Below are 25,692 nucleotides of genomic sequence, written 5' to 3' on the forward strand. Positions count from 1 at the left end.
TTTAATTTAATTTATTATAAAATACTAATATTTAATAAATTCTCTTTACAAAATTTTAATTTTAAAAATAGAATTTCTATAAGGTCATTCGCCTTTCTCACTCTCTCTCAATTGGTCTGAATCGATCTCCCCCTTTTCTTCGACAAAAACGCTGCACATCTTCGTGATGCTAATATTATTATTATTATTGCGTTTCATCCGTAAAAAGTTAACCCTCATGCGCCTAAAGAAGTTTCACTGGAAAAAGTCACCGTAATGGAAGTGAACGTAAAGTAATGTCAGTCACGCAGAGTTGCTTATTGTACTATACTGTAAATATGAGTATTTTCAAAAACTTATACACACACGCATACATTTTCTATTGTGTGTTATGTATAAAAAGGCAGTAAAGAAATTGTACCTAACAATAGCTTTCTCAATGTAATTGCTGCTCGGCTCTGCCCCTTCAAGTCCTTTAAATTTCCAAAAGAAAACTGTTTTAACTTTTCAAACGAGAGTACTTTATTGTTGGTATTTTTCCCAGCTGGTAAAATGGTTATCTAAATATCAAAATGAATTTTTGTGATTGAATCAATCACTGTCGGTCGCGTGCCCTCCTCACATCAACCCGGTATCTAGGTAAATAAACCGCAATTTGACAAATCGTTTTATATGCAATTTTGTTCTTCCTTGAACTATAAACCTCATCGTTTGGAGAATTTTGATTTAAACATAGATTGTCACAGCCAACTAGTATTGCAATAGACCGGACAGCATGAGTTTGTATGGATGCTGGTATGGGATGCAACCTGTTCAGACACGTTGGCCCCTTCCCATCTAGATGAAACCAACAACAGAGCTGGCGCGGCTTTTGAAGCAGCTGAAAAAGCTCAAGCATGCAAATACAGGGGTCTAGGCCCGAACATGATTTTGTCCCATTCGGTGTCGAGACCCTTGGTCCGTGGGGTCCTAGCGCTTTAAGGCTTTTTAAGGAAATAGCAAAAAGTTTAGTGGACATTAAGAATTGGAAGTTGCAAGATGCACTTAAATATAATAGTATTAAAATCTGTTTATAAGCACTTGGTCTATATGTTACTAATAAAATATTCTTACTTGTATAAATAAACAACTTTCTTACACAAAAACATGATAAAGGCACACGAGAAAGTTTATAAAATTCTCATAACAAACTTGTAAGGATCTTGATATTCCCCAATAATTCAGCATCAAGTAAACGAGAACAAAGGATCTCAAAAATGTGTTTTTACGAAGATATTCGTCGTAAGTTAATTTAACTCCGGCCTTCACTAACAATTGTGAATTGTTTCTCCGAAGACAGAAAGGAAATGGTGATGAGGTATACTTTCTTAAGTAGCTTCTTGTCTCTAAATATTATTTATTTTTATCAAAAGACTTGCTATCGTAAGACCACTTAAGAGGCCTCATTAAGCACCGACAGATAAAATACTGTTTTTACGTTGAAAAAAGAATCAGTGAAATATACTTTTTTACCGGATTGAAGTTATGTATTATTATAAACTTATAATTATTTTACATAATTAATTTTTTTTCCGACGTTTCGCGTGCTTTACAGCGTGCGTGGTCACGGTGTCACCGTCAAATAATTATAGGTTTATAATAATACATAACTCCAATCCGGTAAAAAAGTGTTTTCTTTAAATGTGTAAAAGTTATGTTAATAAAATACAATACCAGTTAGATATAGATAAATTTTATTTTCATTGTAGTTATTCCATATTAAATAAGCTACAAATTCTTTCAATCTAGTATATTTAGACTTAGAAAAAGAATAAAAGGCAGCATCCGCAACTCGTATGATAAAACCATTGCGGATCAGCACTGATGAAACTGATGCGCCGTAGGGCTTTTCGAATGAATTATATAGATTGAAAGCATTCCTTATAGCTAAAGGATTGGCTATTGTCCCGAAATTATAATTGTTAATTTGCGTTCCACATACAAATCACTTTTAATTAATGAATAAAATAGAAATACAAAGACAATACTGAAATAAAATCGGAGTTGTTTTATTACAATTGGATGAAAGGACACTCTACGTTTTGCCTACGAACCGCTACGAAACATAAACGTGGTGTGGATGAGCTACGACGTGACACAGATTAAATAGACGTTCCATTTTGTACCGAAATGTAGGAAAATTGAAGGAATTTAAAATCAAGTTCAAGCCCAGTTTCGCGCTCTACTTTTCCAAGATTTGTTGATTTCATATCTCGTCATAGTTCCCAATTCTCTCCCTTCCCCGCCCCCTCCTCGCACCCCGCCTCAGCCCTCAGATAGCTAGAGATTTAATCAAATATTCAAATGTCAGACAACACTGTTTGTTTTTACGAAGGATGTCGTAGGTATGTTATTTTCTTAGTGCATACAATAAATATCTAAAAAATTTATATATATATAAGGAGATATCGACGAATATTTACATTTATATATTGTATGTTTAGACTTTAGGTTCTTTTTTCGCAGCTTTTTATTACTTAAAAAAGCAGTACTGTCTTTATTTTTATTTTGTACTAGTAAACTCGGCCAAGCGTTGCTGTGGCTAAGATTTTTGTTATATTACATAGTAGTAAACTATTCAAGAGAAAAGGCAGGAGAACACCAATCCACCGTCATTTTTTGGTGGTTATGCCATTAAATTGTAGTTTATGTGAAACGTTGGTTATTTTGATAAGGATCAATACCTAGGTACGAATAAAGAGCCTTTTCTAGCGGTGGTATTTTAATTAAAAAAAAGTAATAAAAGGATGCTTATTGTGACGTAACTATAAAAGATAGAGACATGCTGTCGCGACATTTTTTATAGATAGTGATGTGTCCTGAAAAATTTAAATACATCATTTTGTTCTATCACTAATAGTTTACGCAGCGCACGCGATTGAAGGAAGTTTTTTGTTTATTTTTTTACACCTTGGGTTAGATTATTCATGTTTTAGTAAGCATCCCGCATTGAGAATGAAACATAGCCTATGTCACTCGGAAATAGTGTAGCTTGCCAACGGTGAAAGAATTTTTGAAATCGGTCCAGTAGTTTCGAAGCCTATTCATTTCAAACAAACAAAAAATCAAACCTTTCTTCTTTATAATATTATTAGTTTTAGTATAGTATATTAGTATTAGTATAGATGTTTATAGGTATATAGTAATCATTAAACAGACTTTGCTTATAGCTATCGGTGAGTTAACTAGGTTGACAAACACCAGTAAGTAAGGGGCGTAGGCAAATTGTGTTAGAGAGGTCTAATTGTGTTCTAGCTAAACCAAACGCTGCGGGCATTAAGACAAAGTTATTTAGTTACGCCAATCAATTGTAAAGTTGGATGTTTATTCTAAAGACCGAACAAATTTTGCGTTTTTCGTCTTAATTTAATGTCGTAAATCGATTTTGTTGAATCCGATTTAAATCTAGTTTATAACTAACATAAAATTAGGGGAAAGTGGGGTTGCAACGCTAACAAAAACTTATGTAAGGGTTCATAAATCTAAGTGACACTTCAATACAAGTGCAGGCGACCTTTTTGGACAATATCGGAAACAAGAATGTTGTATTACAATTTATGAGTGTGGATAAAACTAAAGGGCTCATTTTGGCTTCAAGTGTGCGATTGCTAACATGTGGTTTACCCTTCTAATTATTAACTAAAATATATATGTAATGAAATGATATTTCATTAATTTGAATTTGGCGCGTTTTTACAAGTTGTCTGTAAAAGTTGGTAGGGGACGATTCGGACTGACGCGCGATTTAATGGCGGATGACGTGCAGATTAATTTAGTGCATTGTATTGTAAAAAGATAGATTAAAGGATAAGTGAACATTAAATGTCGTTTCTTTGTATTTCAGGTAAGAATAATTGTTATAGTTAGACTATAAGTGCATTGTATTATAAAATGTGATGAATAAAATAAAAACTTTGTATTTCAGAGAAACAATTTTGTGATTCATTTTGAAAAAATCCTTAATAATATTTCTTATATATATATATGTAACTTAACTAATGTTAGGTTACATAACTCACGAACTTAAACAGAAACGAACAAAAGTGAGTTATAAAAATTCCATCATCATAAATTCTAAAAGACTAATCATTATAACGTTCATAATTAATTTCTAATCGAGTCTCGTGTCAGCGACATGCCGTTATTAAGAACATGATCTAGTTTGCATGAACTCCCACTAGAGGGCATCACGTATGCCGAGGCGTTATGTAATATTCAGTGAGGAATATCATCTAAAATAATAAACATGTATTGAAAACATTATACGCTGGTTTCAATGTGTTATAGATAGTTTTCGCCTTAATGGAACAGAATACAGGCCAATTGCATTCTCTTGTGTAGTGAAAGAAATAGGGATGTTATCGTCGGTCCATAACGACTGACTGCACCAACATGCTAGACTATAGCTATAAATAAATCAGTGGCGCTTCAACCTCTTTAGGTCTGAACCTCAGATTTGTGAATCTATTTCATGATCATTTTTCAATCTAATAGGGAAGCACGTGACCAGCCTCCAGGGCCTGACACACGCCGTCGAGTTTTTGGGTCTAAGACATGTCGGTTTCCATACGATGTTTTCCTTCACCGTTCAAGCGAATGTATAACGCGCACAAAGAAAGAAAGTCAATTGGTGCACAGCCTGGAATTGAACCTACGACCTCAGGGATGAGAGTTGCACGCTAAAGCCTCTATGTCAACACTACTCTAGACTATATCTATAATAGGTTAAATAGGCTGCTTAATAAACCCACAATCTAAAAATACGATTAATGGACTGGCTTATGAACACACCTTACGCAGTTGAAGATGCTCCTGAGACCTAATATGTAGTTACACATTTCATTCACACACACACTCACACGCACCCACACACACTTACTCATTCACTCAGACGTGTTGATGTAATTGATTAATAAAGAATTTACTATTAAGTTTGTTATAGAAGAGCTGGGAACCCTGACACAAATAATTTATTGACTTAAAAGGGTTCCCAAATCTTACATATAATAATGAATTGTTGTCAAATGAATAAACACATTTTATATATGAGGAATAATACAAATTGAATTTCGTCATATCCAGTGCAATAAAAGGCTTTATGTAGCATATGTTCAAAAAACATTTTCTTTAAGGTTGATTTTTGCGTTTGACCTACAGAATTCTTTTTGAAGTGAAACTTCTTTATCGGGGTTTGAAAAAATGTAGTGTAACATTTTTTCGTTACGCGTCACATTTTTCGGTTACGCGCCATGTTGCTTTTTGAAGTCAAACTTCTTTATCGGCGTTGGAATGAAAGTTCTTTATCGACGTATGGGAGAAATTTTGTAGCAAATCGTCACGTTTTTCAATGATAGTAATAATTTTATTACAATTAATAAAATTCTATAATAATCTTCGTAGTAATAAGGTAAAATGAAATATTTGTATTCATGTCTATGATAATAAAAGCTTTTTGTTAAACTTTATCTAATTTAACGAATTTCTGTAAAGTTGCATATAGTAGATCATTTTTCGAAAAATAAGATCATAAAGAAGTTTCACTTCTTACGTGTGTACACCTAGTACACGCACAATTTTTTTTATATATGTTCTAGCTAATTCTAGTATTAAATAACTTACGTATATGTACAAGTAAATGGTATAGACCGTAGCCCGTATGATTAAGCACTACTACCAAGTTCTTTTAACAACTTTTTGTGTAACATTTACAGCAAACTCCAGAAAGATGTCTCTTAACCTTTTTTGAGTTCCTTTTAGGTCGTCACTGTTTTTTTATTCCCATAGCTTGTTCAGTGTTATAGCTGTCGTATCCATACATTGGACGGTCAGTACAAATAACACCGTCTCTTCAGCTTTATTACTACAAGGACAGGCAGCACTTTGTCTAACTCTGAACCTGTAAAGATACGACAAAAATCCACCGTGACCTGTCAACATCTGGGTAATCAATCTCGTTGGATTTATGTGTTTAATTATCGAAAAGGCTGAAACAACATTTGGAAGGAATTACGTTATTGAAACCCACAGACTTGCAGTGTAACATACAGAAAACATATAATTTTAACTGGACGGCAATATACTATATAAAACACCACAAAACGAATGGTTACTCTATTGTACGAGATAACAGAAGGGCTACGCAATAAATCGTATCGCGTTATTTATCTCAGTCTGCCCTTACAGAGTTCCACAGTAAACACTCAGTGGGAATTTTTAAAAACGCAAATCAGTCAAAAATTTTAGTTACACACACACATACAGCTAACCACTTTAAAATGGCGATTGGAATTTGTTAATGGTCAATTTTTTCCGGTTTTCTACTGACTTCACACGAATGTATACCGTATATATTTAATTTCATTTTAAAATAGACAATAAGAATTTAGAATGTCTTATTATTTTTATTTTAAATATGAAAAAAAAATGTGAGCCGTCACGGGATGTCGTCATGACGTCATGATGACGTCAGATGTGAAACATCGACGTTATTTTGTAAAAGTAATATGAAAAGCGGAAAAGAACAGATTGTGACAGGAACTAAATATGTCATAATGATAAAATAATATTACGATTTTTTTCCTGATAACGATGACTATTTACTAAATAAACATTTATTTTCATTAAATACAAAAATTTACGAATTTAATTAAAATCGTGACTACTTAATTCGTTTAATCGGTGACTTTGAAATACACACACCGTACACACTACTGCATATAGACTGTATATATAACATCATATAGCGACGCGTCGCCACGGCATGCGTCGCCACGCCAGAAATCGGTTTTATGTGCGGCTATAGATGTTTCACATCAAAAGTTCCGTAACACTACTCAAATACCTTAAATCAAGAGAGATTTAGGAAAATTAAGTGATCTTAAAAAAATCATATTATGATTGAAAATACTGTTCATTCTGGATTCATATTCCGACTGAGTAAACTCTCGTGTTTGGGTCAAACGGTTCGCTTACATCGTAAATCCATACTCCATGCGATATTATTTTTCCATTTAAAAAGCAATTTTTTATGCTTTGAGGTTCAGTTTTACGCACCAATGATTAACGATAAACAAATAAAATATATGTTTCACCTATTATTATTATTAAAGCTTTATTAATCCATACAACAATTGGTTAGTTTGCATTCCTTTATATTAGTATTAGTTGTGTCAGTATAAATTTATGTTAGATTAATTTTTATAGTGGTATATTTTGTTGTATGGCCCCTTTTAGGGTAAAAGCCTCCTCCATATTTTTCCATTTCTCTTTGTCATGAGCAACATTCATCCAGTTTTTCCCTGCTAATTCTATTATGTCATCTGTCCATCTTCTTTTGTCGTCCTATACATCTTTTTCCATTAGGTCCAGTCCATTCTGTTATTTCCAGCGTCCATCTTATCTTGCGTTCTAGCAATATGACCTATATGTTATGTTTCACCTATATGTCTTATTAAATACATTGTTTTATTTTACGGCTTCGATGGAAAAGAGTGGCGGAGAGTTTATCGCCAATTGTTCTCGTCCGTTCTACGCCCTCGATTTGAGTACTGGCTAGTAAAATTTGAAGCATATAATATGTATTTCTTTATTTACGTTCATAAGAGTACATTGTAACTCAATGTACCTAAAGTAATAAATGATTATGAAATTTTGATGATGATATAATAAACAATCGAATCGCTAGTGATAATAATGTTATACTAAATATAAATTAAATTTCGCAATAGAACGTTAATCGCGCCAGCCACGTTTAACGTCAAAACGAAATGTTCTCAGACAATTCTAATAACTATTAAAGTAAATTGAAACACATATGTGTGGTAGTGAATATCCATTTACTCTTATAAGAAAGTCTGTAACAGTATTGTCGCCTTATGTTGCGGTCGTTGACCCCTCGTAAACCGTACGTTTTAGATTTAGTAGAGGTCTTATGTGAAGCGTTAAATTGGTAAAAAGCTCCCTGTACGAAGGTCACTCAACCTTCCGATCGAATTGTCTCTTAACCGTTTTATTTATACTTAGTATAGAGATGGAGAATATAGAAAATAAGCGTGTATACTCACAATATAAAATATTTACATTTCTTTTGTAGGTTTAAATATAGTTCTCATTTACGGCCATAGACTAGATTCATCATTAAATGTTCATGGTTTATTCTTAAGAAGTAACCGTATGCCATGAGTACTAAAACTAATATATACCTACTTAATATTATAATAATAATTAATTGTAAAAATTATTTCACCATTTGAATGCTACACTATCATTGAATAATATAGGCTATTTTAATTGCAAGAAAAAAATAAGGATCCCAACTTAAACTACAATAATGTTACCCCAGCCTTGCGATTCAACTCACTTTTCGAACTCACAGAGCGTTTTTCACAGCTGTGTATTGGCAGGGCGCGAGACAACACGCGAACGGACCTTAACACCCCCCTCGGGAGGGTGTAACAAAAACAAGATCATGAGTTATCAAAGTCTATTACTCATCTCTTTTTGCGGAGTCCCAAGGAAGCTTGGAATCTGGAAAGTAATTTTCAACTACAGAAAACTAATCAGCGCCATTACATTATTACCATAGCAGTCTATAGACATTACAATATTTTAAGATTGGATGCCTGAAACCGGATCTGATCAATCTCATACATCCAATCAGCTGTTCGTTTAGGGATTTATCCATTCACCCAAATGTCCACCATTTGTCCACTCTCACAATTTATCAAGATTGAAACTAGATAACTTTTGACATTGGGATGTTATTTTATAAATTGTCGTGAAATATTTATGCATAGGAATTCAGGTGCAGGATAAAGTTTCAACCGAACTATAAAATTTATGCCATTTTATATAGTTTATTTTAGCTTTAGGAAGTTGGTGGAGAGGATTCGAAGAAAAATGCTCAAAACAGAGAGAGATGGAGCTAATTGAAGAAAGCCTATACATAAATATATACACATAGGTATATATTTATGTATGTATAATGTAGATATAATTTATTTATTTTGTGTAATAAGTGTGTGTATATTTTGTAAAAATGTTTAATGTTCAAGGAATAAATGAGGCTTAATCATTAATTATTATTACATATATATTTTATCATTGTCACTGCTGAATCTTTACTGAATTACTAAGCTAAATTTTATTGCTTTTATGAATCATTTTAGCTCAAACCCTACAGGATCATTAGCCAAACGTTTGACGGCTCAATCATCAAATTCCTCGAACGACGCAGATATGCTTCGACATAAATTATAAAACAAATGCGTAGAATTGTAAACCTCATATTTAAGTCATATTTTTGAAGTTATACTTCTTTAGGCGCGTTATGAAAAATTGATGAGAGTGAAATTTTACGATCGCGCACCGTTACACAAAATTAACAGAATGAAGTTGCCACGGAAGAAGCTACGGCATTGGACATAATTTAAAAACTACCTTCGAATAATAATAGAATTTATATTACACTTAATGTAAGAGAATAATAATAAATATTTATTTATTTAATTTTTCAAATGTTAACTGAACTTTATTGACTATAATGACTCCTTTTCCAGTCTTTGATTATTTAATTGTAATTAATTATTTGCTTGCAATCAAAAACTATTTTTAATAATGCCAAAGAAGTATAACTTCTTACGCGCGTACATAAGTACACGCACTTTTTTTTTAATGTTCGGAATAAAAAGAGTGACACAAAATGCTACATCTAGATTTGAAAAATAATTATAGAACTTTGGTTTTATAAATCACAATGAAAAAAAAAACTTTTAATTGTTAGACAATTATACTTAATAGCAATATGCAGACTTTTCTGGAGTCAAACACCGACTACACGCTTTTTCTCCTTGCAAGGCCCTTATATCTTTAACCATTTATTTAAAATATTAATTTTCACTAACATTTCAAAACTCACGTTACTGTATACATTCATTAAAAATCTTGAACAATATCTTTATAACCTGTCCTATGCTGATACATCCTAATTGTGAAAAAATTGTTTAAATATAAATTGTTTTATGTAAAAATTATTGCCAAGTACAATCAACATGGAAATCCCAGTGTGGGGACTAGTGCAATTTATTTTACCTAAATATGCTGTTACTAGCTGATCCGGCAAACGTCGTTTTGCCATGTATATCATTTATAATAAAAAATAGGGGTTGATCGTAGAGGGGTGAAAATTAGGGGTTGTATGTATTTTTTAATGTTGTATCATAAAAAAAAAAATAAAAAAAACTTAGGGGTGGACTACCCTTAAATTAGGGAGATGAAAAATAGATGTTGTCCGATTCTCAGACATACCCAATATGCACACAAAATTTCATGAGAATCGGTCTAGCCGTTTCGGAGGAGTTTAACTACAAACACCGCGACACGAGAATTTTATATATTAGATTACGTAAAATAAAGTTTTTCTTTTCTCTTTCTTTTTTACAGCATTTTTTGATGTAATATAGAACTAATATGTTAGTTATTTCGACTATGTGTTTGCATGTTGTTCCCACGAGTGCGCGCTCCTATTTCACCATGTCTCCTGCTGATAAAAAAAAAATGTGAGGAACATGTATACTAACTTTTTTAGTATAGTAGTTTTATTCTAAGAGTACATTGTCTTCACATATAATTATTTAACTAATGTAAACAAAATATTGTAAACCTATTTTAAAAGAGTAAGTGTGGAGTTTCTTGCCCATTCTTCTCCACACGAAACTATCTTTTGGAAGGGGCAACTAGAATCTTCTTTGTATTTTGTTTGACGTTCAAAAGTGCCATTTTAGGTGGTCTAATTGAAATAAATGATTTGACTTTGACTTTGATAGAGGACAAGTCTTTGGTTTTCATTTATGTTATTATTATTAATTACTTAAGATGTCATGTAACGTTGTGTAAAAAAAACATGGCGATTAAAAAGAGTGGCGGAGGGTTTATTGCCAGCTCTTCTCTTCCATTCTACGCCCTTCATTTGAGAACTGGCACTAAATGTAAAGTTAGAAGCATTTCATATACATTTCTTTTTTTGACGTTCATAAGTGTACATTGTGTTATGATTAAATAATTTATGGCTTTTGATTTAAAATAAACAATCGTAAAGTTGCAGTCCAATTGAGAAGAATATTTAAATAATCTTGATTGAATCGAGTCTTCAGTAATTGGATTAAAAAAGCGCGATTCTTTGCCTCGTTACCCTTTATTCGTTACGTAGTAATGCTCGTAGATTGCTCTTCAGTCGGTTTTATTTCAATAATTAATTAACTGTCGCTTCCAGACACACCCGAGTAGCGGCATTCGACTGATTTTAATTACTCGTATTTAAGATGCGTCATTAGTATTTAACTATGTTCTGTTGTTTTGAGATAATGTCTTTTCATTACGACGATATGTTTGAATGGGATATTAAATGTTGTTGAAAAAGTAAATCTATTCTAACCTTTATATATCGACAAAGTGAAATGCACAGATTTGTATTAAGAACATACAAAAGTCTCTCGAATTGTTCAATACAACTAGAAGTAGCCAGCAAACTTCAATGTGGCTTGATTCCGAAGCAATAAATCCACTTGCCATTTACTGACATGCACATATTAAACTTCTGTATATAATTTCGGCCACTTGATGCGCAGAAGCGATGAGAACTTGGAGAAACGGATTGTGGTTGGTAACACAGAAGGAAATGTAGTAAGCGTGGATGATCACCAACCAGATGGACCGATCAAGTGAAACTGAACTCAACGTCCTCAAGACCTGAGTGTCTGACTCTCACTGATACCCTGTCATAAGAGAGGCGCTGGACAGAGACTGAGACATAAGCTGCCGATTGAAGAGAGAGATATATTGAACAAAGCGAACATAATTATTACTTCTAATACTGACGTATTAATAGACATCAATGTAATGCCTTTATTACCTTAGTATCAAGACTATGTAACTCTAAACAGCGATTCAAGTGAAACCATTTGAGAACATGTAGCAGAATAGAATATTTATATAATTGAGCTTCACAATAATACAATATTAATAATGCTGCTATTTGTCAAGTTAGCTTATGCATAAAACATTTATGTAAAAATAACATTATTTTTTGACCCTATGACCCTTAGTTACGGAAATACCTCGACGGGCAGCTGGATCTAAATAGTGGAGTAGCACAAAGTACCTTAGGAAACGCCTGCTAATAATAGTAATTAGTTATTAACAGCTTGTTAACAATTAAATATATTTCTAATGCAAATTTCGCAATATACGCTTAGCATTAGGTACCTTATATCGGCGTCATTAATTATTGGTTTTATTATTGAGAGTTACTTTTCCTCCTCTTACCCGTGGTAATGTTAGTTACGTATGTATGAGGAAACTGTAAAAAACCGTTTAGAAAATAAGTAAACACGCGAGTTATGTAGACTATTTATTATACCATTAGTTAAGTAACATACATATTTTAGTTAATAATTAGAAGCGCAAAGCAAATGTTAGCAAATGCCGATAAGGTCCAATAGGTCGACTACACTTATATTCTGTATAGGTAAAAGGTGTGTCACTAAGTGACTGATGAATAGTGATTTAAATAAGTCTAGTTATTTTTTATTAGCGTTGCAAACTCACTATATCAATATAATTATATGTTTTATATTAGATATAAGCTCTTGTTTCGAACGATTAACACCAGTTCACACCCAGCTTCAAACAAAGAGTTTCATTTATACATCCCTCGAACAAATGCCACGGAACTTAACTCGCGTCTCAAATAAATAATATCAATCAAGCTTCAGTAACAACCATACAAAATGCACTAAAGAATTTAAAATAATTTTCATTAAAAAAATATTGGTTGTTTGTAAAGTAGGTTTACGATCGAGATGTTTACGTGATAACGTCTTATTGGTGATATAAGTTTTTGGGAAGTAAGGAATTAATGAAGATAACAATTTTTTCAAATTTTAAATTACATCTATCGTTTTATTCACACTTTTGATGATAAATTTCGGGTGTAAAATGACAAGTTTACTTATTCGACTATGATATACATTTTTCTTCATACATTCACGGAATGACTGGCAGCGCTCGAGATGAGACGGGAGATCGGTCCGTCTCTCTCTCGTTATACCTGCGATCGCGCTCGTGAGGTTTTGGTGTGACACAAGTTTCTGAACATGTCACCCGACTAAAACGATTTTAAAGACGTTATCACGTCAAAAACAATTTTGGTCGCGCCACTTGAAGTAAATAAATGTAATCCATCCGTTCATTCGTTCACTCTCCTTACAATAGACAGCGTCCGCGGATCTCGGTCACAATTTGTATAATTTTACCAGCACTTGACACTTTTTCACTGAAAAGCTTATTAACATCCAAACAAGAGATCCATAAATTTTTGGCTAATTAATTTGAATGTCTAAACTTTCATTGCGCGCTTTGACTGATGAGTTGCCGTAATGGTAAGTACTCGTAATGTAATGTAAAGAAAAACCCATCTTGAACGTAATAATCAACGATTGTCAGGCACAGTCGTCTGTTTACTTATGTACAGATTTCCAGCTAGTGGACTGTGAGATGTGTGGTTAAGTTTATATATCAGGAGTATCTGTATAGTATATGTAGTGTATTAAATATATATGTCACCGTAAAATTGTAAACACCGTTAGATTGTAATCTATCTCGCGAGATTATAAACTGTCGAAAGATTGTGAACCTCAACGAACTGCTTACAATTTAACGTATTATTATTCGGTAGTTATATGAAATTGTTGGGAAGTAAAATTGATCTGTAATTGACCAAAGAAGTTTGAATGATAACTAAGTTAGTGTCGTACAATCTACCTAATAATAATACGTTAAATTGTAAGCAGTAAGCTGAGGTTCACAATCTTTCGACAGTTTATAATCTCGCGTATCTCGCGATTACAATCTAACGGTTTTTACAATTTTACGTTAACATATATACAATACTCTACACTGCAAGCTACACTACATATCTAAATATATGAGAGGGTGAGATATGGGAACCTAACAAATCTACGCCATACAGACGTATCCTAACACATAAATAGTGAATATATAAATAAGTACGGGATATCTGCACCAATGGACCTAAGGTAACAGACGGAGCCCTACAGGTAGAATCAAAGGTTCAAGGTGGTGGGATTATCTCAAAGCTATCCGGGCACCACGATAATTAAGGGCTTGAAGTAGTCTTAGCTTCTTTGAAAGCGAGAAATTAATAAGACAGAGAAATATTCAAAGCTAATTTTTATATAACCATATCTTAAATACTACTTACACCTATTCACACATACATAATATTATCTATATAATATGGTGTATCGCGCACCTACAGTCATTGAAATTTCAAGGTCAATGTTCAAATGAAATCTGAACAACCTACTTGTCTAGAGGTGGCCTTTGATAAAAAATATATATGCTTTTAATTGCATTTCAATGTCGAACATATCTAAAGGCTTGCCCGTTTACCGTTAGCGCCAACGTGTCTGCGTGCGGACAATAAGCCTCTATTGGCCATAAAGTAATGTAACGATGATTATCGGCCAATAACGGCGTATCGTTAAAAGGCCTAGGCACCTCGATTTAGTTTAATAATAATAAATCGTTATGTGCAAAGAAAGGTACATTTAGATGTATTATTAATAAAAATCCGGACAATCCAAATAAAAGTAGGCATGCAAATGTTATGACATTGTTCATAATGTCATATAATAAGAACATAAACATAATGTCATAATAGTGAGTTGAATTATTTATAATTGTTATCAAACTTATGGTCTAAATACTCGCCCACGCTGTAAAGTCACCTTGCTTTGAAAAATTTAATCAACTTCCCCTTGAAAGCATTACAGTGATATATAACTTCTAGGAACGTGATTAAATAGTTTGATAGCCATGGCGTCACAATTTTTGGAATACATCGTGGTGAAGCGTGCATGCACCCACACTCCACAGCCGTGTTGGATCCCTCGGTAGATACAGGCAAGTTTATTTATATGTTTTGAACAATTTTGAATGCTTTTTTACAGTCATAATTGCTTCAAGGATAAACTTGGTACTGTCAAAATATTTGAGAGTTCGTAATAAATGGTCTAGAACTTACAAGAGGTCCAACGCCTATAATAGCCCGAATACATTCTTTTTGAGTAATAAAAATATTATTCACATGTACCGAATTTCCTCATAAAGGAATACCATAGCGCAGAATTGAAGCAACAAAGATTCAGTGTACTACGATTATTAGCAGCTGAAGAAGAGAATATTTAGATTTCAGATCGAATAGTTGAAGCAGCCTCCAACTTCAAAACTTGATTCGCATTTTTTCTAATTTCCTTTTGATTTGATATATTATTTGTGAGAAACATGTATAATAACTTTTTTAGTATAGCAGTTTTATTCTATGAGTACATTGTCTTCACATATAATTATTTAACTAATGTAAACAAAATATTGTAAACCTATTTTAAAAGAGTAAGTGTGGAGTTTCTTGCCCATTCTTCTCCACACGAAACTACCTTTTGGAAGGGGCAACTAGAATCTTCTTTATATTTTATTTGACGTTCAAAAGTGCAATTTTATGTGGTCTAATTGAAATAAATGATTTGACTTTGACTTTATTGAAATTTATATTGATGAACTTACTTTTTCATTTCTTTAACTGTTATATTTCTTAAAAATGCTACAAGTAATATAAAACAGTGGTAATATTATATATACCAAATTTAGAAGATTTAAATGTTGTTAAATTAATGAAGAACATTGAGTTTCCAGCACATCTTAGTATAATTGTATTTACCTTTTGAATTATTATACGTGTTATATTGAATGAGTAATGAAAGAAGACATTAAAAATCTAATCTAATTTCGGGTCCGACACCCTATGAAGTAATTGCATCGTAAAATTGTCTGACCATCGCGAGTGGGTGGGCGACGTATAACGGACGGTTACTTTACGACACGGCCGACATTAATCCATAATCCAGAAAAAACCTATCAGTAAAGAAAATTCCTGGAATTTTCTCTACGGTACATATTAAAACATTCTACATTTTTTTTATGTAATAGGAGGCAAACGGGCAGGAGGCTAGGCAGGGCACCTGATGTTAAGTGATACCGCCCATGAACACATTACCAGAAGCACGCAAGTGCGTTGCCGGCCTTTCGAGAATTCAAATCAAATCAAAATCATTTATTCATATAGGTAACACACTGTACACTTATGAACGTCAAAAAAGAAATATACATTAAATGCTTCTAATTTTACATTTACTGCCCGTACTCACATCAAGGGCGTAGAACGGAAGAGAATTTATGAGAAATTGGTACGCTCTTTTATGGAAAGACTCTAGATGTTATATTTTACTACTTAAAAAAATTTTGGAGGAAGCCATCTTAGAGTAGTAAAAATTTTATTTATATCTATTTTTGTTAAATATAAATATATTATTATATATTGTATTAAGACCCTTATGTATTAGTGTACGAATCCTACCTATCAAAGTACGAATTTTTAATCAAGAATGTACTTAAAGTATTCTTATAAACGGAGAAAAACTAAGTAAAATGTAATAATCAGAAAGCTGACGTCACAACAATGAAAGGGGGATGGGCGGTGATCGCGAGCACAATGCGAGTTAGCGGACTACATTGTTCCATATTTACAGCCCTACAATTTCATTTCTCCCAGTCTTCCACCTTAGTACACGAATTATTCTAAACTGCTGACAACAATGGCACAGGTTTATATTATAACGACTATTTATTTAAAATCACGAAGAACTGAGACAGATATACAACCCGTATCACCTCGACGTCCGTCGTTCCATTACTGACCGTTTCTTAAACCAGCTGCCCACTGAAGTATTTCCAAACCAATTCTAGTTAGGGTATAAGAAAAGAGCGTACCAATTGTTTAAAGGCCGGCAAGCACTTGTGAGTCTTCTGGCAATGTGAGTGTCCATGGGCGGCGGTATCACTTGACATTAGGCGAGCCTCCTGCCCGTTTGCCTCCTATTACATAAAAAAATGTGTGCGTGTACTAGGTGTACACACGTAAGAAGTGAAACTTCTTTATGACCTTATTTTTCGAAAAATGATCTACTATATGCAACTTAACGAAATTGGTTAAATAAAGTTTAACAAAAGGCTTTTATTATCATAGACATGAATACAAATACAATTATTTCATTTTACCTTATTACTACTAAGATTATTACAGAATTTCATCAATTGTAATAGAATTATTACTATCATTGTTATCGTTATTATATATTTTTGTTATCTTCGAGTTCGGCTTCGAATCTCTTCGGATCAACCGTGGTAGGGACAAGAAAAAGATGGCGCGTAACCGAAAAACGTGACGATTTGCTACAAAATTTCTCCCATACGTCGATAAAGAACTTTCATTCCTACGCCGATAAAGAAGTTTGACTTCAAAAAGCAACATGGCGCGTAACCGAAAAATGTGACGCGTAACGAAAAAATGTTACACTAAATTTTTTTCCAACCCCGATAAAGAAGTTTCACTTCAAAAAGCATTTTCCAATTTATACTATCTAAAATTTGTAGCAACTGAAAGTAATGAAAAATATGAAGAACTGCCGCAATTGACAACTTTTCAACAAACTGAATGCTACAGATTGTGCTTAGAGCTTTTATTTAGTTTTTAGAGCTCATTCACACTGCTCATTCTGTACTGACTATTCCCAAGGCAAAAGCAATATAAAATAGTAATAAAGAGTAGTTTTTTAGAGCTGAAAATAGATATGGCAACCTCATAAAATGTACTCCCGCTAATTAAATGATCAATTCACGTATTTAGTATGATAATAAAACTCTTTATTCTGACAAAACGCATAAAAACCTATCCGTTTTTTTTTGCTTCTGCAGAGGCCTTACTACATATTTTGGCATGACTCTGAGGTTCCAAAAATTAACACAGACACAGCATATGCTAAAACAACACTCAAATACAGAGTGTATTATGTACACCTATTCACACACTCATACATTCACTCATACCTAGCACTAAACTTTTCTTAAAAATTATTTTATTGGTGCATGCAATGTGGAATGCTTAGAAAAAGCCAACAAACCATCTGCTTTGTTATGTTGTGGAATAAAGTTTTATTAATATTTTTTTTTAGCTAAGCTAGTCTTACTAAAGTCTTAGTGTTTGCGACTATGTATTTACGTGTTGTTCCCACGAGAATATAAGTGAGTGCTCCTATTTCACCATGCCTCCTGCTGATAGAGGACAAATCTTTATTTTTAATTTATTTTATTCCTTACGATGTCATGTGGAACATGGTGTAATGGTTGCAGTTGCTTACAAACGTTGTGTAAAACAAAAAACTTGGCTACTAAAAAGAGTGGCGGAGTTTATTGCCAGTTCTTCTCTTCCGTTTCCGCCCTTGATTTGAGAACTGGCAGTAACATTGTGTTACATATATAAATAAATGATTTTGACTTTTTAATACTTCTTTATACATCAACGGTCGGGCGTTCATATTTTATTTGTTGTTTGAAATAAAAGGTTTAGTTTTCTCAGTACATATCGTTTATTCCAAATAGAACACGAAATATTTGAAAAGTTGCTTTGAATGTTATAGATTGCTGCAATAAATTGCATCGTTAGAGGTGAGTGTCGAGAGAGGAGAGAGGAAATCTCTTGAACGCTCACTGCCGCTTGTAACTTCTTTTTGCAAGAGCTACTTTGTTAACACTGTGTAACGTTTAGTAAACTATTATAGCATATAAAGGCTTCTGGTTAGTGTCAAAACTGATTTTTTGTCATTAGCCTAATTACATGGTTGTGCATCAATTTAAGAATATTCAATAAAATTTATGCAACATCGGTCGTGGTCCATAATGAATAGCGACGCTACTGGATGTTTTACTTCTCCAAGCCGACTGTGAAATATTCTTTGCGTACCGTGAGGTAATTTTAATTTGTGCACTATTTATCTATTTACCACCTTACTGATAAACGCCTTTCAGATTTTTGGACGGAGTTTTAATACTTTTTTCACGGATTAAAAAAAATTAAGCGAATTTCCTCAAACGAAGCCTTTATATAAATACTAAGACAATTCATATTTTTATGATTAAGAATACGGCCAGTATTTAATAATTTAATTGAAATAATCACGGTTTTTTCGGTAAGAAAAATTCTACATTGATTAGATGTTCAGAGTTTAGTTACGAATTTATATTACAATTATTAACCTAGGCATTATCATAGGAGAGACCTTTAGTATGATCAACGAAAGATATGAATTGTAATAAAGCTATAAATTTCCCGAGTTAAACGTTCTACTGAAGAGTATCATCAGTAGAATAAGAGCGGAAATTCAGTCTAGCGACGAGTTGGGAGCAAAGTGGCTCTTACCCGTCACTTCCGGCGAACGTTTCCGGTACAGATAACATACTGCGATGTACTATGTAGATAATAATAGTAAGCCTTCGATTTTCGATACTTATTTAAGATATACTTTAAATTGTTATAACCCTTATCTAACCTAACATTAGTTATATATTTTAGTTAATAATTAAAAGCGTAAACTAAATGTAATGTTCGCACATTTGAAGCCAAAGCCCTTGAATTTTTACCACACTCATAAATTGTAATTTAACATTCTCGTTTCTGATATAGTCCAATAACATAAGTGTCACTTAGTTTTACGAACTTTTCAATAAGTCAATTTATTTTTTACAATCCAGCGTCGCAATCCCACTACCCCTAATTATCTTAGTAATAAGCTCATGTTCAAAACAATTAAAACTAGCAAATTAAGGAGTTCTACATTTTATATTATTAGTCAAAGTCAATTCTTATATTATCTGTATCGTGCATAATCATACTTTAACAAATTTACCTTAACTACAATCAAATCAAATCAAAATACGTTTATTCAATTTAGATGCTTCTTAGAGCATGCTTATGAATGTCAACAACGTTTACAAAATTCACGAAAGAGCAGGACTACGCCATCCGTTCGCAAAACTACCAGGAGGCCTTGTTCTGAGAAGAACGGGCAAGAAACTCAGCAAGTTTTGCCCTCCCTTTACATTACAATTATTCAAAGGAAAATGTCATAAACCACAACGTCATTAAAGTTGCATAAGTAAAAAAAATAAATGTTTATATTGTTTCACGCAAATAATCATTTATTGAATAGTAAAATTTTTCCCAAAAGTCTAATAGTCACTAAGTCGCTTTTAAAAGTTGGAAGATTTTGTAATTCTTTTGGTAATTTATTGTAAACTTTAATTGCCATACAAAAGGTGTTTTTCCGAAACAATTCCAGATTGATTTTTGGCCATGGCAATTATTTTTACTTTTGTAAGTGTTAAACTAAAAAGTTTAATCGCTTACGTTTGTGGACGTGTAAAATGCTCTCTTTCACGTCCTAAATATTGTAATTCCTGTCTGCAAAAGTTGATACAGGTGTAAGTTGTGTTTTTAACGCAATTCTTATTAGAGATGGCGGAGTTAGGGCAGTAGAGCAAGGTCTGACATTGTTATCCTTCACGGACCTTGTTCAGCTCGTGAATATTTATTCTTCACTCAAAGGATGCATCTTTTGTGAAACCATTTTCAACGTCAAAATGTTTTAGTGCAATATCCATAATACTACACAGTATAAATATGAATTTTAAAATTTAAGAATATCGTATAGTTCAATAGGAAAACCTTATGAACAGTACACTGAACTCCTCTTAAACGGCTGGACCGTATTGAATGGTTTGTTTTTATACGTTTGGGTGGCCTCCTGGATGGTTTAGATTCACAAATCAGCCCAGCAGATGGCGCTGCAGTTGGTAATTTATCTATACAGCAAATAAACAGCTGGTATACATAAATCTGTGCATGTGTTCGTAATTAAACTCCTAAACGGCTATATAGATTGTGATGAAAATTTTTGTGTGTTCAAGTGGAGTCGATAATGATTTACATTATTAAATTTTTTTTTGAAAACGTTGGGTCCACTAGTATTATTATTACTAGTATATTAGTAGATATGCGTAAAATTAAGAAATCTGAAAGGCGCTACATTTGTGAAATATTTAAGGCTCTATTGGACTCGGCGAATGATGAATTGTAAAAGGTCGACTCTGCAGTGATTGATGTTACATAAGAGTGGCTCAAAGTGTAAAAACGTTTCCAATTTTGATTTCCAAGTAATTGCTAAGAGGGCTCAAGACTTAAATTGTCTATTGTACAGTATTTTATAATAATTATACGTTTATTAGTAATAATAACAACCAAATATACAGTAGGATTTACAATTTTCTTAACTTGCATTATTATTATTTATTTTTTGATATCCGAGGTTGAAATGCATTAGCGCATCTGCCCTTAAAAGTTGCAGGGGTATGTGGGACTCGACCCACGCCAAAATCTCTGCTATTCAGAGACTGGGTGAGCAATACACACTAAAACCACCTCGAGTAGTTCCTAGAAAGTCGCGTTGGTCGCTGTCGCATTCTACCGGGTCCTAAACGGCATGTTACACTCAACAACCTCCGGTGCAGTATACACTGCATAGGAGGTAGGAGACGGGCATATCTTCTCCTATTTACTCCCCGACTTCTAGGATTCATCCTAAAGCGTCCACTCTCTCGTTCAGCTGTCTCCTTCTGTAGCATAACATGCCTACCAGCACATGCATTCCATACCTCGTCACTGCCCACCATTTTGTGTACAACACAAGGCAAAGCAAGGTTATTACCCACCATAGAGTTTCTTAACCTACATAGTAATAATTAAAATAATTAAAATGAAAATTAAAACAAATTTAAAAAGTTTTGCCCCTGTGGCAGTGTACCTTTAACACTTGCAGAATTTCTTCGCTGTATTGCGATACTTATTCATTGAGTGAGGAAAGCACCAGCTCTGGGGTCACTGGTACTATCTGCCAGGCGCCTACTTAAACCTTTTATTAGCACCCGCTCTTCTATAATTATAACATTAATGTTGACTACACCCGTCGTACTAAATCAGTGTGTAAAGTGAGTGTACTGTTGGTAGGTGGTAGATTGTATCGAGCTCTCAGTGAGGCTGTATATCATTAGCATGAACTCGATCAGTAATTGATACGTGCCGCACTATATTGTACAGTGTGCATTGTCAAGGCCGGATTTAGAGCCTTGGAGGCCTCCAAATAAAATGAACAATTTGTTTCAGTCGAGTTTTTCAATCAATAATTTAGTGTGAAACAAAGTAAACCTTTTAGTATTTAACAAACATATATAAATACAGATTAATGATTTCCGTTAATATTTAAGAACAATTCAATCATGTTTGTACAAAAGTAACGATAAAATAACGAACAAAAATATCAAAAGAAGAGTTGTTTACTAGTGTTAACTAGTCGGAATTTATAAATTTTTTTCCGAAGTCTCTGTTGTGGATGCACCTCTTTTGTGAAGGCTCTACTTCTGGGCTCTATCCGGTCCTGTGCATTGCCATACAAATACTCTGGTTCATTCAGTTTGCCTAGTAGATACAACTTAAAAGAAAAACGTTTACTAACAGGTTCTATGAAAAATTCAACCTAATAGGGAGCCATTACTAAAATATTGCACGAGGTCCAACAAAGAGAGTGCTACATCTTTTATTTTTTCACAAATATGAATCACATACAACACCAACTATACTAGCTCAATAAATTATACATTATATATACATAAAATACATTTAATATATTTTGTAATCGCATATTTAAAACGAGCCACTAAACACAACACAAACGAAAAAATACAAAAGAAGAATTTCAACCAAGTTTGTAACTAGCATTCAACATAAAACATCGTTGTGAAGGAGGTTGAGAGATAAAATAAAATAATTTAAATGTTTCTGAAACAGATTTCAAAAGCCCTTGAAGGCAGAAATGAATGCAGTTTGGTTTAATATTTTTTTCAATGAGTTTGAATACTGGTCGAAAGCTTCCACACCGCTGACCGAAGAAACGATGATAAATTTTATTTAAATCACCTTATTATGGTGTCACCATCGAATAATAAGCCATCCGAACTTACATATTAGATTTAACGCTTGCGAGTTGTTCCCACGAGAATGTAAGCGTGTGCTCCTACTGTTGTTAGAAGACAAATCTTTGTTTTAATTTTTTTTAATATTATTTATTACTTAAGATGTCTTATGGAACTTGATAAAATGGTTTCAGCTCCTTACAAACATTGTGTAAAAACAAAAATCTTGGCGATTGAAAAGAGTGGCGGAGAGTTTATTGCCAGTTCTTCTCTTCCGTTATACGCCCTTGATTTGTATTTCTTTTTGACGTTCATAAGTGTACTTTGTGTTATTTAAATGATTTTGACTTGACTTGACGAATGCTACGTCATCTTCGGTCAGCGTGGTGGTTAGGCATAGAGGGTAGAGCAGGTAGATACATACATGTCGCACGTACTGATCAAAGTTCCTCACCGCGGTGCGGCCTAGCAGCAGCGCATCCATCTCGCTCTCCGGAACCGGTACCACCGCCACCGTCGGCTCACCTGACTTCACCGTCACATTCATCGTTCCAAATACCAGATTCCTACACGACCACAAACACTTCTATTCTCCCACCAGGTCTTGATTACTTCTCAAATAATCTACTATATCTATACCTAGTTACCGTAACTAGGCATATTTTATCTTAGACAATCCTTCATCTATGTTATCTTCTTTTATAATCTTTTTTTTATAAATTAGTTACTGTACAGTTAATCTTTGTTTTCAATTGTTTATTTAACTTCTAATGATAAAACTAAAACAAAAATTAGTATTACTTTAAACTTAATTTAAATTGGTCGTTTCACTGTTTTGTAACTCTTTTTCTCTTTTCAAGTTCATCAAACTCTCTCTTGTTGTTCCCTTATCAGTCTTCACTTTCATTTGATATATATAGTGGAAATTTACTAAAAAACTACTTTGGTCCATACTGATAATGTTTTATAATAATAATTGTCTAAAATGGTACACCTGAACAGATTTTAATGTTGTTATAATAATTATTGATCTTGTTAATTACTTCCGTCAGCTACGGATGTTAACTCGAGAAATCAATTTGTATGTTATTGTTTGTTTACCTTATCTTTCTACGTTAAATATTTTATCCTACAATACTTACTACAGATATTTAAAACTTTAATTCTAAACAAAGTGATTAATTTTTTTGTCAAATAAAAAAATTATCAAGAAATATTTTGTATGAGTGGATTACGTAAAGAGCTCCTGCTCAATAAGAACATTCATTACTTCTATACGTTGTTTGGAACTCAAAATTTTACATAGGTACATGTATTTCAAAATTGCTATCGTCAAGAACATCATATTATTTTGAGGGCATATCCCGAGAGACGTGTTGTCCTCCAGGGATGATTTAATGCGACCGAACGTGTCCTGAATCACTCACTCATTCTTCTCCTATGTGTGTTACTCACTTTTGTAACTTAATATGTGGATCAGATGTAGGGCGTTGATATCATATTTTATTGCTACAAAATAGAGCTCATTTTCACATATTTCATCTTCGTAGTTAGTGACTAAAATAATTTAAAAGTATGAAATTTAAAAGATCCTTTTCGCAAACTTCAAACAAAACATACCTATAAAAATAATCCAAAAATATAGCTAATAATTATTAATAAATCTTAACTTTTGAATAAAGCTTTTGCTATTTCTGAGGATTTTTTTTTCTTATTTAAATTATCCCTTATGCCTATTCTTTTCGTAGTAACCAGGTAAAATCACACACACTTGGTGACACCGCAATCAGGCGTACACTCAGAAAACGAGGCTAGCTCTTGCTTGATCAGAAAACCTTATTTTGTAGCTCTAAGGTATACAAAAATATTTGATATTTTCAACGACCTTTATAACTAAATTATTGATATTAATTAAAAAAATTGATTATATATGCATCATCGGTTTCTGTATCAAACAAAACCACCTAGCACGAACTTATACACCTAGTAATTCTCTGTCGTGTGACTTAACATTAATTAACTTATTATTAGTAAGATATAGATAGACTAGCGAATATTTCTTATACGAGGTCAAATAAATATCGAGTCTAGAATGAACAAGTACGGGATCAGGCACGTATTCAATCGTATCTATACATTATACAAAAGTCGGTTCTGTCCCTTGCAATGTTTATTAAAAGAATTCAACATCTCTCTCAATATTATTCATTGTCCTAAAGCTATTTATAATATTATTATAATCAGACAGTATATTTTTTTTTTATTAAACTAGTTTAATTTTTATTACTGCTAGTAGCTGCTACTAAGGAACAGTTGCTTGTTAAACAACATAATGAGTTATTAAAAAACAATGAAGAGTTTAATGGCAGTTGTTCTCATTCGGTCTACGACATCGATTAAAGAATTGGTAGTAAATATAAAAAAAAAAAATATTTTTTTATTGGCGTTCATAAGTATATACTGATGTGTGGCTTTTGATTTTATACGCGTCTGACTTTAATCGAGTTATATGTATTTTTTTTGAAATCCCAAATATTATTGTTTTTTTAAACATCGAATCCCGCACTAGCGCATAAAATTTATTAAAATTAATGAGACCAGTCCCGACGTACGGCGAACTGTATAGCCGAGTTAATCTAATAATCTTTGTAGCGCTCTCAAAGCTCTCGCCGCAAATAT

At 33.0% G+C, this 25,692-nt stretch overlaps 1 protein-coding gene across 2 annotated transcripts in view; it reads right to left on the bottom strand.

The window, feature by feature from the left end:
- LOC125059999 (inactive dipeptidyl peptidase 10) overlaps positions 1-25,692 on the bottom strand; it is a 348,882-nt gene that overhangs the window by 300,202 nt on the left and 22,988 nt on the right. Inside the window, exon 1 of one of the 2 annotated variants that reach the window (XM_047664737.1) lies at positions 23,438-24,067. The exons of the other annotated variant lie outside the window; for it this stretch is intronic. Within the exon in view, the coding sequence (XP_047520693.1) occupies positions 23,438-23,560 (123 nt within the window). The 5' untranslated portion in view covers positions 23,561-24,067. Of the gene's footprint in view, positions 1-23,437; positions 24,068-25,692 lie in introns of those variants that run through there. 2 annotated transcript variants of the gene reach the window in all.

The sequence above is a fragment of the Pieris napi genome, chromosome 20 (assembly GCF_905475465.1).
Source record: "Pieris napi chromosome 20, ilPieNapi1.2, whole genome shotgun sequence".
Classification (NCBI taxonomy): domain Eukaryota; kingdom Metazoa; phylum Arthropoda; class Insecta; order Lepidoptera; family Pieridae; genus Pieris; species Pieris napi.